We start from the raw sequence: 16,427 nt of genomic DNA, 5'->3' as shown, positions 1-16,427 counted from the left end.
ATATATATTTGTATATATATTTGTATATATATATATATATATGTATATATTTGTATATATTTGTGTATATATATATGTATATATTTGTATATATATGTATATATATATATACATATACATATGTGTGTGTATATACATATATATACAAATATATACACACATATATACATACACACATGTGTCGGTATTTATGTAACGCTCTTCCCAATAGTCTATCTACCTGCATATCTTTTTACGTTTACCTGTCATTTTCATTCTATTAATTTTAACCACTAAATCCATATATTTCTGCCTCCGTCTGTAAACCTTAGAATATTGTATTTCGTTCAATGTATGTAATGCCTTGTGTATCTTTCTCATATTTTTCCTTAAACACACGCACACACACTGCTATAAGAAAGCAATGAGATGGCCCTCTACATGATCAGTCGAGCGCTAAATATAGCAGCCAAGTTTCCTAATAACACTCTACCGCTTCAAAAATAAAAAAAAAAAATAAAAAAAGGAGACATACTTGATAATGTGTTTCTTGGTTCCGTGCACACAGGAAAAAGGCGGGAGGTCACGGCTGGTATGTCTTTCATCTCTCTCTCTCTCTCTCTCTATACATACACGCATATATATATATAGGCAGTCTTTCGGTTTTAGTAGACGACTTCATTCATCCTCTTACCCAAGCCTAGCCTCTTAATCTGTCATGAAGGAACGTTGTGTGGGTGAATGACGTCGTTTACTAACACCGAAAGATTGCTTATATGTATAATTTCATTTTAAAAGATATCAGTTTTTTAAAGTCAACTTTTAACGAAGTCGATTTGTATAAATTATCCTAAGCTCTTCTTCCCCACCATCAATTTTTTTTTTTTTACAACAGATTCCGATACAATCGTAATCTGCACCATCTGAAAGGTATTTGTAGAAAATTTCATTATGAAAAATCCATTTTCTAAACGTTATGAGGAAACAAATTCGTAGTAGTGGGAGTGGTAGTACTTGCGTAGGCATACCTCTCTTTCTCTCTCTCTCTCTTCGTATATATATATATATATACATATATATATATGTATATATATATACATATATATATATAAAGTTTATGTTTCAGAGTTATTTTTCATTGATTAGTGGTGATCCTTGAATATAAGGGACCACTTTCACTTTTACAGACTGCTGCTGCTCATATCGTTTCGTTTGGCGACCGGCGACCCGGTTTAAGCAGTTAAATATTACTGTATATTACCTGTATTAAGGCGGCTAGCTGGCAGAAACGTTAACACGCCAGGCGAAATGCTTAGCGGTATTTCGTCTGTCAAATTCTACTGAGGTCGACTTTACCTTTCATCATTTCGGGGTCGATAATTTAAGTACCAGTTGCGTACTGGGTCGATCTAATCAGCTGGCCCCTCCCCACAAAATTTCGGGCCTTGTGTCTAGAGTAGAAAAGTATATATTACCTGTGTTCATTTAGTGTTGAATTTAAAGAGTGATAAAATTAAAGTCTACGAAAAACTAAGCGCATATGAGCAATAATGATGATAATTTTTCTGTAATAACAACGCAAAAGCAATGGTCATTCATTCTTATTACTTTTGTAAAGAGTTTTTTTCTGTCTTTCAACAGTTAAATTTTAAAAAGCAACAAAAATACTAACTGGTGTTTAAACCTATAACGCCGGTCGTCAAACGAAGTGGTTATATCAGCTGTTTGACTGAAAGGGACCTCTGTATCACTCAGTATATAAGTTTAATATTACATAACATATCTAAGTATCATTATCAGCTGTTTGAGGAAAATTAAAACGATTTACAACACCTTTCATACATGCATTTACACATATACACTCACGACCAGTTATATACATATATATATATATTTATACATTCACACACATGCTTATTAGACATGCATGAGTTACTAATTCCGTGCTAAACGAGTAATCAACCCAATTAAAGTTTTAGTTCTAATTATAAATAATAGCTAGAACTCTCTCTCACACACACAAATGTTATGCACAGACGCATACATGCTTGCTTATTATATGAACATACACTTGTGTATTACGCTTGAACGCATCCACACAAATACAGCTCACTCACACAAACATAATCAGGATATTTCAAAAGTCATCTTTAAAACCCCCAATAATAGAAGTTGTAAGAATAGCTTTTTTTTGATAAGCAACTAATGAAAAACCTTTTTGCAGTCCCTCAACCTACTAGAAATAGCGACCAAATTTCTCTCTAAAACACGTCCTACAGTCTTCAAAGGACCAAAAACACATTGGATAATATAGTCCTATATATTAACGAAATTGAGAATGACATTGCTTGAACGTCTGCTCTATCAGAAATGTGTTAGGCTGAAATATATATGAATAAAGCTAACTTAAATTGTTGGGTTTTTTTTTCTGTACTACAATTGTAGATATAAACTAGATTCTTCTCGTCTAGTATAATGTGTGTGTGATTGGATGTACAAAATACTTTTAGCTCTAAGAAAGAATTCTACTCTTAGGATTTTCCCTCTGAGTTGAAACTGCTGTTCACTGTCAGATTTTGAACCCTCCTTTACTTTATATATATATATATATATATATATATATATATCCAAATTGAGGGAGTGGAGCAGGTAAAATCCAGGCTACCTATGTTTCCTATCTAGCAGATCCTCTGATGTAATAATTGTACCCAACTAGTTACTCATCAGGTCGAAGATACCTTAATTATATGAAGGTTGATTGTTGTTAAAGAATCCCAAGTTAACTCACTAAAGATATAATGTAGACCCAACAGAGGAGCTATCCATCCAAGTTGACAGTTGTAATGTAGATTGAGCAATCATGAAGATAGAGAAAGCTGCTCGTCCATCAGGGACTGCTGCTACAATGTTTGAAATATCTGGTGATGTAGGGCATGGGTTAAATACTTGAAGAATAAATATAGACAGTACAGAGGCATAAAATTGTTGGATCAGGCAATTGATTTGGAGAAAGCCTAGGTGAGATGCAGTTTATTTGTGCCTGGAAGAGGTATCACTGATGTCCACTTTCACATGAGACAACATTTAAAATGCTTAGGAGGAGGCCACTATACCTAGCATTTGCAGACTTAAAGAAAGCCTTTGACTAGGTATCAGTCTATAATCTGCTGGTTAATAAAGAAAGTAAATGTAGACAAATGGTTTGTGAGAGCTATAAAAGTCATGTACAGAGGTGCAGTCAGCAATAAATTCAGTGATGAATTTAGTGTGCAGGTAGGGGATCTGTCAGAGCCCAGCCCTCAGCTCTTATTATTTTTTTTTTTTATGAGCTACTGGCCATAATAAAATGACTTTGAAACTGGCTTTCCATGGTAACTCTTGTATACTGATGATCTACTTCATATAGCCAAATTTGCAGGTGATTTAGAGAAGAAATTCCAGACATGGAAACAAAACCTGAAACTGAGAAGCCTCAAAGTAAACTTAACAATGACTGAGATCCTGAGCAATGTGCAGAAACAGTGCAACGAGAAATTCCATATGTTGTAACCAGTGCAAACTGGACATACAAAAGATGCAATGGGATCACAGACAAATGGTCAGAGAAGGTAGATGTGCACCTTGAATACAGAGGACTTGTAAAGACTAGAAAGGAGAGGAGTGAGCATGTTTCACTGGATGTACAGTGTTAGCCTGCATGAACAGTAGAGTTCAAATGAGCTAAGAGAAAAACTGAACATAAGAGGCATCAGATTTTATGTGCAGAAGAGGAGATAGTGCTGCTATGGGCTTGTAATGCATGTGAAGAACGATGATAGGCTACATATGGAATTGCTGAGCACTCAAAGTAATGAAAGCTAGTCTGAGGAAGACATGGAGTAAAGTGATAAAGATTGATCTTAAGACGTATCTCACCAGAGATAACACAAAGCCATATTGGCTGGTGATATCTAGTGCTGGAGAGTTGACAATCTCTGAAAGCTTGGTTAAATGTACATTAAAATGAGGGGTGTTGCAATGGCAGAGGTTGGAATTTATAATACATTTATTTGGGAGTTTCTCCCTTTTGTACCTGGAATCACCGTTTACTGACCCTCTTACCTCATTGATACCCTTCATCTCTCTGTCATCCCTTCTATTCACTGCTGTATGCCACCTGTGAAGTGATGTCCAACCATATTTAATTTCTCCTCTTACCACTAATTTTTCTCTCTCACTCTTTCCAAATCATTTAGTAATGAATAATTGCAATGGATTTTCTGACATCCTATGTACAGCTAGTGGATCTGTCCTTCTCTTCCTTCTCCCCCCCCCAGATATATTTATTTCTCTGTCTCACAAGTTAATATTATTTTTGTTTCTAACTCTTACCCCCTGTCCACCTAATCATCTCCATTGCACTCTACCTCTCTCTCACCAGCAAACATGTAGCCACCTCAATGCCCCCCCTTTCCTATCACAATGCCTGGGTAATGAAGGATTCCATCAGATCTGATGGTACCTGGCACCTCACTCTTGTTCTTTTACTTTCTCTTTTTTCATTCTTTCCTTTTCTTTCCTCTCTCTTACTAGTAAACATGTGGCTCTCCTTCATGTCCATTCCTCTCAGTCACCATTTTATTATCCATCAATCTCTTACAATGCTGTCTCACTTTTCATCATTTCGTCTCTCTCTCTCTTACTTGCGAGCATCATCCTTCTACACTTCCGAGCCATCACTCATTCTTCTCCAGGACACAAATTCTCATTTATTACACTCTCTTACCACCAACCATTTCTATATCTACCAATTGTTTTCTCTCCCTGTTACACCCTATTACTACTACTACTATCTCTCTTTTATCGCTCCTTGCATAGTCTCTTTCATCACACTGCCATTAATGTCTCCTTTCTATCACTTCTGGCACTGTTGCTCTTTCTCTTATTTCTTTCTCTTCTTTCCACATTCTTCTACCAATCACTGACTTCCTCCACCATCCAACCTTCATTCATCTTCTATAGTCATCCTCTATCCTGCACACTCTATTGGTCATGTTACCTTGAATTGAGAAACATACTGGGATGATGACCCACTTTTGTTTTTTTGGGTACAGGCAACAACTCTGATGGTGGTGCCATGATAAAATGCATATTGCACTCTTAATAGTGAACAAGTGGGGAAAATGTAGGGTTGAGAGGACTCTTTAGTCCTGTCTTTTAAGTGTTAGGTGGGGGCACGATAAACTGCACTCGGTACATTCTGTAAAATGGTTGGTATTAAGGAGGCTGTCAAGCCAGAGAAACTACACCAGAATAAAAGGTACAAGTGGTAAGTGGGAAGTGCAGTAGCTTGAAATATGAACTGACTTGGATGATAATGACCTTTCTAACTCATGGCAGCTTAGAAAGTGGATGTATAACAAAAATGAAGTGTGTGTGTACACACACGCGCGCGCGCACACACACACACACACACACACACGTATGTGTATACGTGTGTGTCCCCCATTTGTGAACAAGTTTTATTCTATTTAGTAAAATACATTAACTACTTAGCTATTAGCATCACAAAACTCAAATACCATATTAACACTAGTTGATATAATCGTTGCATTATTGATCATTCACTCACCTACCTGGCTATACATGAGTAGAGGGTAAAAGAAGTGAATGAATCACAAACTGATGCTGTTAGTGTTTCCTCTTACCTGTTTGTTTACATAGCAACATGACATGACCTTGTGATGCTAGTAAATGACATTGATGCTACTCTCTGTACACAAAGCATTGGAATTTATGGATATGACAAGAATAAAAGGTAGGAATCTGGTTTAATGACCATGATTGTTGCAGTTCTTTAATTAACTGCACTGCTGACTCATTGAATTATTATCTAAGTGACTGAGTATCTCATAGACACCTGTAACAGTCTGACATAGCAGTATGTGTAACAGTGTTGACTGTATAAGCCACAAGGAACTTGTTCTGGGTGCTGTGTGTTGGCCTCGTCATTATGAAGTGACTTTCTTAATCAGTTGGACATGTTCACACACATATTTGCTGTGCTTGAGAAGACATGTCAAGCTTAGTGAAATTGTAGTCATGGCCTGTGCCAGTGACACGTAAATGGCATCTGGTACACTCTGTGGAGTAGTTCGCATTACGAAGGACATCCCGCCATAGAAATCAAACCAAAACAGACTGGAGCCTGGTGCAGCTCTCTGGTTTACCAGTTCTAGTCAAACCGGCTAACCCATATTAGCATGGAAAACAGATGCTAAATGATGATGATGATGATATATATATATATACACACACACACACACACACACACACATACACAAACTTGCAATACTCTTTCTCTTTCCATCCTCCCTATCTGATAGAAGGGGTTATAATCCAAGCTGTATCCTCATGATGGACATCTGCACATTCCAGTAATAAAATGCATGCATATAGATGTTTTACTTTAGATGAGTCAAACATACTAGTTGAAAGTCATGAACTTTATTATTATAATAAAGATATAAATATATAATACATTCACAATAGTTATATATATGTAATGAACATGTATAGGACCTTTAACTGACTCCTCAGATTCAGTAATGATATTATTGAATCTTTGTCTGAGGAGTTACAGTTTAGGAGACCCTGTACATGTTTTTTACATGTATATAACTATTATGAGTATATTATATTTATAATATAATAATAATAATAATATGATTAATGACAATTTTTATATTCATATCATAGTTCCTATATTGTGATGAAACACATGTAACATTACTGTTTGGTAAGTTTGTTTCCCAACCACATGGCTCTGGTTCAGTCCCACAGCATGGCACCTTGGACAAGTGTTTTCTACTTAAGCCTCTGGTCAACCAAAGCCTTGTGAGTAGATTTGGTATACAGAAACTGAAAGAAGCCCATTGTGTGTGTGTATGTGCATGTTTACCCCCAACCATTCCTTGACAATCAGTGTTGGTGCGTTTACTTCCCTGTAACTTAGCGGTTTGGCTAAAGAGACTGAAAAAATAAGTACCAGGCTTAAAAAGAAAATAAGTATTGGGGTTGATTTGTGGTGCCCCAGCATGGCTGCAGTCTAATGACTGAAGTAAGTAAAAAAAAAAAAAAAAAAATTTCAGTCTTTGCTTTAATGTAACTATCAGTTTATGTATTTTATCATCACCATTATCTCCATCAATTAATTGTTTGTCTTCCATGTGGGCATGGCTTAGATGTGTCAGAGGACTATGCTGAGCTCCAATATCTGCTTTGGCATGTTTTTTTTTTTTTGGCTGGATGGCTTTCCTAATGCCAACTATTTTAGGAGTATAACTGGGTGCTTGTTTTGTAGCACATCACTAATGAAGTGTCATATAGCTCACAAGGCTAAGATCCTCATCATCTAAGTAGAGAGGGAAGCAACTTTATGCTCGGTGATGAAAAGTTAGAGCAGTGTTTCTCAACCATCTTTTATCTAAGGACCACACTGGTTCCTCCTTTTACTAGGATGTACCCCTCCATAGTCATTCAATGTTTAAAAAATTATTATATAATTTTATTAAATATCATTAGGAATTGTATTTTAAAAAGTCGTAAAAATATTTTGTATATTGTAGAAGTATAACCAATTTATTGCAGATGAATTTTAACAAAATCTTATATGCACCGCCAATGGCCATATGGACCCTGGTTAGAGTATGAAGAATGGGCCTGGAACAGATTTTTTACTGTTCAAGAGGTATATGGCTCCTCACATTATAGAAGAGTGTGTGGGAATAATTGATGTGGAACTGTAAAGAGAAATAATGGGATGACAGGGTGGACTCTGGTGCAGAATAACAAAAGGAAGGATAGAAGTAGAAAGAGTGTATGGAGAGAGTGAGGTATGGTTAGAAATGGAATGAAGATGTAGATATAATAAAGGTTGGTGGTGGGGGTGGATGTCAGTGATAAAATATGAATTGGATAGAAGTTAGGGGATAATTAGATAATTAGAGATTGAGGAGGGTAATCAATGATGCATATGATTTAACTGTACATGGATTCGATAGCTCTCACAAGCTATTCATCTACAGTTAGTTTATTTATCAACCAACCAGTAGATTATAGGCTGATACCTAGTCAAAAGATTTAAGTCAGCAAATGCTAAGTATTGTAGCTTACTCCGAAGTATTTCAAATGTTGTCTCACATGGAAGTGGAGATCTGTAGTATCTTTTCCAGGCATAAAGAAACTGCAGGTGGTTTAGATTGGCAGCACAGGAGGGTGAAGAGCAGCAGGATAGAGAGAAAGAGGTGGTGTATGGATAGGTAGGTTGCAAGAATGTGAGAAGTTGAAAGAGGATAAGTGAAGAGAAAGATGTAGTGCATGGGGAGAGAACGAGAGATCTATGGTGATATGGACAAATCAAGAGGAAAATGATTCAGTGGAGAGGGAGAAGGAGAGATAATTTGGTAGCATGGAGAGTGGGGTGGAGGTGATCAGTGTAAAATGTGAATAAAGGAGGTCAATGTGAAAATGAAGGGTGAAAATCAAGAGAAGTGGTTCCAGATAGTGAGAAAGATGACTGATATCACAGAAAGTATGACAAAATATGTAGTTTCGTCTCATTTGAATACTGCAGTTGGCAAGTAATAGAGAGATCAGCAATAGGGAATGAAGAAGTAGAGGGAAGATTAGAGGGATCCAACTGTGTATATGGACATTCTGCTTCCAGAACCTCATTTTTATCTCAGATCACCAGATGAACCAGTCCTTTGTCATCTCCTTCATGAGAGTCAAACACCTGAGATTATGTGTGTGTGTGTACATATATATTTCTAGTTGTTTGTTTTTATGAATAGTTATATATTAAAACAATCAAACATTAATTAACAAATTACTCTTTATCTTTAAATAGAGGATTGTATTTTATTTTGACTAGGAAATAGTTGACTGATTTTGAAGTAATTGTTAGCAACTCCCTTTATATATATATAAATAAAACATTTTAAATATTTTTACAGCAAAAACAATACAATTTGTAAAATAGAACAGATTAATGTTATTATATGGTATTCCAGTATTTTGGGGTTAAGACTCCTTCCTCAGAAAATCACTGGAGAAGAGTTATTTGCTGGAAACAGTTGAGGGTTGGCAACAGGAACAGCATCTGGCCATAGAAAATCTATATCAACAAATGTTATTTAACCAATGCAAGCAATGAAAAAAGGATGTTAAATTATAATGATGACAGCAACATATATAATTTAAATTTCTTAATAGTTTATTATTTTTCTCTCTTTTGTCCCTCTCTGTCTCTTTCTCTGCTTACAGTGTGTTACAGAGTGGCATAAATGACCACCAAATGTAACAAGTACTTTGCAACTTTGCAAGAACTTCTTGATATGACCCTCTAAGTAGTGCCATGGATACAGCCTCACTTCAGCCAGCAAAAATATCTTCCTCCCCACTTCAGCCTAAATAATGGTGACCTGCCTTTATGCCAAGTTGCATCCGATTACCATTCTGCAGCTATGGTCCTAATCTCTCCTTATATTGATAAAACACGAGTGAGCCACATCACAGTGTATCATATTCGGAGTCAATAATTCTGAATACAAATTGATATGCAGAAGGGACTCTGTTGTGGTTAGTGATAGAAAGGGCAGTCAGCTGTAGAAACCATATCCAAAAATAGAATGAAGGAGTGAAACATTATATCCACAAGCTGCATTAGTGAGTACTTGTCTAAGAGGACAGTAATTGCAAACAGGAACTCTGTAAGAGTAGAGGAACTCTTTAGTTCTCTTCTAATGGGACTACCTCTCAAGGGCTAGTAACATGATAAAATACATCCATAAGAAATGCAAAACAAGTTTAAACTCTGCTCAAACTGATTTTACTTCTTAATCATCTGGTGTTAATAAAATAATTATCAGTCACGTACTGAGGTCAGTACAATCACCTATATCTCATGTATGGCATGGAGCCATGAAAGAATTCAATGTTGAAAAGATACCTAAGATGGTATGTTTTCTTCAAATGATTCCACTTGGAATTATTGGAACAGTCAGTCAATATTTGGCAAAATTTCCATATGGTTTTCTGTTGCCAAAATATTTCACTACTGTTTGTGTTGATGGCAGAGAGCTTTGGTGTCTTATTCTTGAGTAAATCCATGTTGGTATCTGATTCTTGTGATTATCAAAAGTAGTGTCATGTAGTTCTGATATTAAGTATCATTGAGATCAATGTTTTTACTTCCAATCCTTTCTGGGTTTGATGAAATTAAAAAAGTTCTGGTAACGTGCAGGGAATTGAACCAACTAACTCTGTTGTCTTATACGTACAAAATAAAGCACAAAGAAAAATTAAGAAAACAAATTTTGCATTTATTGTTTTTTTAAAAACTGACAGTTGTTTGGATGGTACTTTTTTCCCCTGTTATATTAATTGTTTTTGTAATAAATATATTGGAAGAGGATAGAGAGTATGAAACCTGAATTGAGACAGTATATGTTATAATCTGAATAGAGATAGTATATAAGTAATAGATTGCAGGGATGGAACTAATTTTTCATCATTGAGCTCAATATTATCATCATGATGTTTTTGTTACAGTTGATCTCCCTTCAAGGTGCAATGTCAAGAGGGCTCATACCCCTGTTTACTCTCAAACTCTGGCCCCACTTTTCTGGTGGTTGAGCTGCCCTTGTGGGAGTGACCCATTGGGAGTGTATATCTTGTGGACCAAAAAGAAATAGACAACATGAGGATGAAGTATCAGGGATTACCCAAAGATCAACTGCAAATCATTAAAAAAAAATTCTCTTCTTCCTCCTTCTTCTCCATCACCACCACCACCACCACCATTATTACCTATTTATCTATACTGGCATGGTTTAGATAGGTCTGCAGTGCAGCTTGTTGCCTGTTTTCTTCATTCTGTGTCATCACATCTGTGAGGTCAACATCCTGAGATCTTACCTTCACCACTTCCTCCAAAACTGCAAATATTCCCCTTAATTTCATTTTGAATTCTAGCACCTCTCTCTCTTCATAGTTAAAAAATAATACTTAACTCTTTGATTATTTCCTTCAGGTCTGATTGGTTATTTGTTGGATTTGGAAGGCCACTGCTTTCTCTCCCTCTCTACCCCTGCCTATCTCTCACACTGTCTTTCCTTATCTATTTCTACCTCTACCTTTTTTGTTGTCTCTCCACCTCTCCCTCCTCCTCTCTCTTTCTCTCTCTTTCTCTCCCTCTCTCTCTCTACCTTCCTCCATCTCCATTCTTTCTCTCTCACCACCATCTTCATCATCCCCAAGCTCAGTCTGAAGCACTGACTTGTCTAAGTCTAATGATAAGTTGGTTGATTTCCTGCTATTCCAACCAACAAAGTGATAAAAAATAATTCTCTTTCGTTGTAGATGTTGAACAACTGGAATCATTCCATCCATTTCACTGATTCTTTTTCACTTCTTAAAAAGTCCTTCCTTCCTTCCACACTCCCCTCCCCCTCCCTCCCTCCATTTAACTACTCCATCGTATCTTGTAATGATTTTTCTCTCTTCATCAATTTATTATCACTGATGATAATTATTCAATTATTCCCAAAGTAGACATGTCTAAGCTGTTTTTTCACAGAACACCTCTCACTGTGCTGTTAATATCTACTGTAGATTTCTATGTATAATGCTATAAAATATGTATGTGTATATATGTATATTTATGTATGGATGGACAAATATATTCCATTACCATTGATTCTGGATATTAGTGTTGGTGAAAGACCAAATGATGCTATTCAGCTGCACCATTAGTGTTTCTCTTGGGACAGGCTACATTTTTTCTTGTATTTTTTTTTTAATTGGGTCCACATGAAGTAGAGCAACCACAGCATTTTTTAGTCAATAAGAGTGCCTCTATGTAGTCATTCAGTCTTAGAGAAATAACAGCTACATTTCCTTCAAATTACACTCTGTCAAAGGAATGATACATTCAATAATGTAGTCCATGATGCATTATGCCTAAAATGAGATAGGATGGTCATGGATAGAATGCCTTTTATCATAATTTTATTTAATCAAGGCTGACTAGAAGTTAAACAGCTACAACAACCATTACATTTTTATCTACTTTGGCTGATGTTCCTGTTAGTCATTTAACCATTTAGCATTCAGTCCAGCCATATCCGATCCAAATATGCCTCTTGTTTTAAATTCATACTAGCCAGGTCTAGCCTCTTGCACCTACCTACCTTGCAATGTCTTCCTAAAAATAGACAATCACATCATCGAAATCTCAAAACTGAGACAATACCTAATTCAAAACAATAAATAAGCTTCACATTTACAGGGTAATTTAAACTAAAGGGTTAAATTGTATCCTCATTAATCAGAGTTGTAGATATATTTCCTAAAGTTGGAATTTTTCCTTCACATTCACACTACTTCCATTTACAATCCCTGTTTCTTGTACAGTTTCTTATAATTATGCCAATTCATTATTGTATTACATGTAAGGATAAGACTAACAGAATTGGTAGAGCAGTTACATTTCTTGACATCCTGGACACAGCTCCTGCCAAGATATTTTTTGTCATTCATCCTCTTCCTGGGGCCAATTAAATCTAATAAACTCTCCCTCCAAGTTTGTCTCAATGTTAAAAATTGAGTGAAAGACAGTGGTAAAGTGACAGACACACTGGTGCAAAAAGCATTAACACCATACACTCTTAGTTTTGTCTAGTTACAGTTTCAAATCTAATCCTGCTGCATTCAGCTTTTATTCTGTATTCAATGAACTAAGTCCATAGTTAGCTTAACTGATTATACCCCCTTTCTGTTTTATGGTCTACATCAAGAGTTCTCAACTGTTTTTTATCTATGAAACCCTTTGATTACTATTTTATTCTGGTGGAGCCCCATAAACATTTGAGGTCTAAAAACTAGTTTCATAGAAACTTCTTTCAAAATTCATATTTTGTTTTTCACACATGAATTTGTGTAGGTTAAACTGTGTAAAATGTTAGAGAAAGAAACCTAGCTGTTTCTTGCAATACAAACCAATACACACATCTAAAGCAAAATTTTCTCAGGGTCCCTTAAAATACTATTGTGGATTCTTAATTTACTATTTTGTTGTGTTGACCTTATATAGACCCTCAGGGGCCATATGAATCCCGGTTGAGAGCCACTGGTCTTCATGGAAGGCAGGAATTGCATACTTTATACCATCTTGTTTAGTACCTTAGTGTTCTGAGTTCATACCACCACGGGAATTTTTAACGTGTCTTTATTGGTAAAATAAATAGAAGCAGGAATAATATACTGTAACAGTCTGTTCTGTTGACTGTATCTCGCTCTTAAAATGGATGGCCTTGTCTTTTGGCAAGTGAAAAAAATCCTCATCTAAAATGTTCAAAACTGAGGACTGGAATACAATACGCTTTTACTTACTGTACACCTGTACAAAGATGTGTGCATATATATGTTTGTGTGGCTGGTTTCTATAGCTGGATGCCACTCCACAGAGTGTACTGGATGCTTTTACAGGCATGGCTGCCTTTTATGTGTCACCGTCACTGGTGCCTTTTATATGTCACTGGCACAGGTGTCTTTTCTTATTATATGCCACCAGCACTGGATATGACTATGATTTCACTTAGCTTGACATGTCTTCTCAAGCACAGCAAATCACCAAAGGTTTCAGTACACTTGTCATCACCTCCGTGAGACTCAACATCTGAAGATCATACTTCACCACCCTATCCCATGTCTACCTCTTCCACAGGTTCCTTCCACAGTTAGAGACTGGCACTTCTTTACACAGCTGTCTTTGTCCATACACATCACATGACCAAACCAACACAGTCTTTTCTCTTGCATACAACATCTGATGCCTCTTCACCAAATTTTTCTCTCAAGATGCTTACACTCTGTCGTATGTGCATACTGACATTGCATATCCAGTGGGGCATACTAACTTCATTTCTTTCAAGCCTTTGCATGTACTATGCAGTCACCGCCTATGTTTCACTGCTATGTAGCATGGCAGTTTGCACAGACACATCATACAATCCGCTTTTCATTCTGAGGGAGAGGCCCTTTGTTACCAACAAAGGTAGAAGCTCTCTGAACTTTGCCCAACTTATTCTAGCAGTTATGCTCTCAGAGCATCCACTTCCACTGCTGACTTGGTCACCTACATAATGTAAACTATCTACTTTTTCGAAGTATCCTCCTGGGCATTTGATGAAGTCTATTTTTTGTACATTTCTAGTGTTTATTGTACCTATACACCTACCTCACACAAATACTACTTTCTCTGTTAACCTTTCTTTTATACTGCTATACCTCTTATGTGTTGATAGCTTGCACTGGGTACACCTTATGGAGTCTCTACCTACACCCTTTCTACATAATGTGCAGGACCATCTCCTTGAAGAGATTTGTGATTTGTCTGTTTCCCAAATTAGAAAGATTTGGGTCTTTGCTAAATTAACTCTAAGGCCCTTTGATTCTAGATCTGAAATGTCTTCTCTAGATTTGGTAGTGACTCAGCTATAAGGGCAAGGGTCATCAGCATAGAGAGCTCCCAAGGGCAGCCCATCTTAAATTCCTCTGTTATAGCCTGGAGGACTATAAGAGGGTGTTGAGAACCAATCCTTGGTAAACCACCTCTACACTGAATTCATCACTACACATGTTGCCAACTTTCACCTTCTTGACAGCATCCTTGTACATGGCTTGTACAACTCTCACCAACTGCTCGTCTATCCCTAGTTTCCACACTGATCAACAGATATGGGAGCAGGGGACCCTATCAAAGGCTTTCTCCATGTCAAGAAAAGCTAAGTGCAAAAGTTTATTTTTGGCTAAGTACTTCTGAAGTTGCCTTACAAGGAATACAGCATCAGTAATGCTTCTCTCTGGCACAAAACCAAACTTCATCTCTTCTAGATTAACTCTCTTCCTAATTAGTTGAGCTATGACTCTCTCAGTAATTTTCATCCCTGGTCCAACAATTTGATACCTCTGTAATTATTTCTGTCCAAGGCGTCATCAGTTGAGTAACTAAAGTGTGTTGACATTTACTTTCATTCTCCAGGAGTTGATAAAATAATGAGAACTAATAATATAATTGACTGTACTCCTCTTTTCTCTGGCCAATGTAAGACATCAAACTCTTTAAACATTATTATTAAATCGAAATTAAACCAAATTCGATGACTGGCACCCATGCCAACCTTCCTTCATTGGACACTAAACTCAGCTTGCGAAGACCTGTTGGGGCAAGTGAGATCAAAACTGAACCAAATTTGATGACTGGCACCCATGCCAGTGGAACGCTAACAGCACCATCCAAGCGGGATCACTGCCAGAGCAGCGGTCTCGCTTCCGTGCTGGTGGCATGTAAAAAGCACCATTTGAGCACGATCGTTTCCAGCTCCGCCTTACTGGCACTTGTGCCGGTGGCATGTAAACAAAACATTGGACTGACTCCTGTGCAGGTGGCACATAAAAAAACACCATTTGAGTGTAGCCGTTGCCAGTACCGCCGGACTGGCCCTCGTGCCGGTGGCACGTAAAAAGCATCCACTACACTCGGAGTGGTTGGCATTAGGAAGGGCATCCAGCTGTAGAAACTCTGCCAGATCAGATTGGAGTCTGGTGTAGCCATCTGGTTCACCAGTCCTCAGTCAAATTGTCCAACCCATGCTAGCATGGAAAGTGGACGTTAAATGATGATGATGATGATGATGATTATTCTTTGGCAGAGTTGTCAGAGCACTAGAGAAAGTGCTTTGTGGCATTCCTTCCAGTTCTTTTCATTCTAAGTTCAAATTCTGTTGGAGGTCAACTTTACTTTTAGCCCTCTTCATCATCATCATCATTATTTAATGTCTGCATTCCATGCTGGCGAGTCAATAAAATAAGAACCAGTCAATCACTGGGATTAATGTAGTTGACTGTTTCCGTCCCCGAAAATTTCAGGCCTTGTGCCTATAATAAAAGGATTATTATTATTATCATTATTATTAAGGCAGTGAGCTGGCAGAATTGTTCGCACACCAGGTGAAATGCTTAGCAGTATTTCATCTGCTGCTATGTTCCGAGTTCAAATTCTGCCAAGGTCAACTTTGCCTTTCATCCTTTCAGGGTCGATAAAATAAGTACCAGTTGTACACTAGGGTCAATATAATTGACTTAACCCCTTCCCCAAAATTGCTGCCCTTGTAGCAAAATTTGAAACCATTATTATCATTAATATTATTTATTTGTAATTATAATAATAAATAAATCCTCAATGCCAACTTTTTTAACTTGCATTAGTAAATACAATTCCTTGAACTTAGAGTGTGAAGATTAAATATTTGCATTCATGTATGTGTGTGTATGAATGTGTGTGCGTATACATACATACATATATATATATGTACATACATGCACACACACACACACACACACAC

At 36.9% G+C, this 16,427-nt stretch overlaps 2 protein-coding genes across 3 annotated transcripts in view; one reads left to right on the top strand and one right to left on the bottom strand.

The window, feature by feature from the left end:
- Positions 1 to 533, bottom strand: part of LOC106872059 (mitochondrial ornithine transporter 1) — an 89,315-nt gene extending 88,782 nt beyond the window's left edge. Inside the window, exon 1 of the mRNA XM_052972420.1 lies at positions 515 to 533. The gene's annotated coding sequence lies outside the window, so the exon portion shown is untranslated. The remainder of the gene's footprint in view (positions 1 to 514) is intronic.
- Positions 534 to 7,620: 7,087 nt separating this feature from the next.
- The window catches only part of LOC106877874 (post-GPI attachment to proteins factor 2), a 55,134-nt gene continuing 46,327 nt past the window's right edge, over positions 7,621 to 16,427 (top strand). For both annotated transcript variants that reach the window (XM_052972409.1, XM_014926909.2), the window contains exon 1: positions 7,621 to 7,708. In XM_052972409.1, the coding sequence (XP_052828369.1) occupies positions 7,631 to 7,708 (78 nt within the window). In that variant the 5' untranslated portion in view covers positions 7,621 to 7,630. The remainder of the gene's footprint in view (positions 7,709 to 16,427) is intronic.

This window comes from Octopus bimaculoides, chromosome 13, assembly GCF_001194135.2.
Source record: "Octopus bimaculoides isolate UCB-OBI-ISO-001 chromosome 13, ASM119413v2, whole genome shotgun sequence".
Classification (NCBI taxonomy): Eukaryota; Metazoa; Mollusca; class Cephalopoda; order Octopoda; family Octopodidae; genus Octopus; species Octopus bimaculoides.
Note: the sequence above shows the minus strand (reverse complement) of the source record. Positions and strands in the feature narration are given on the sequence as shown.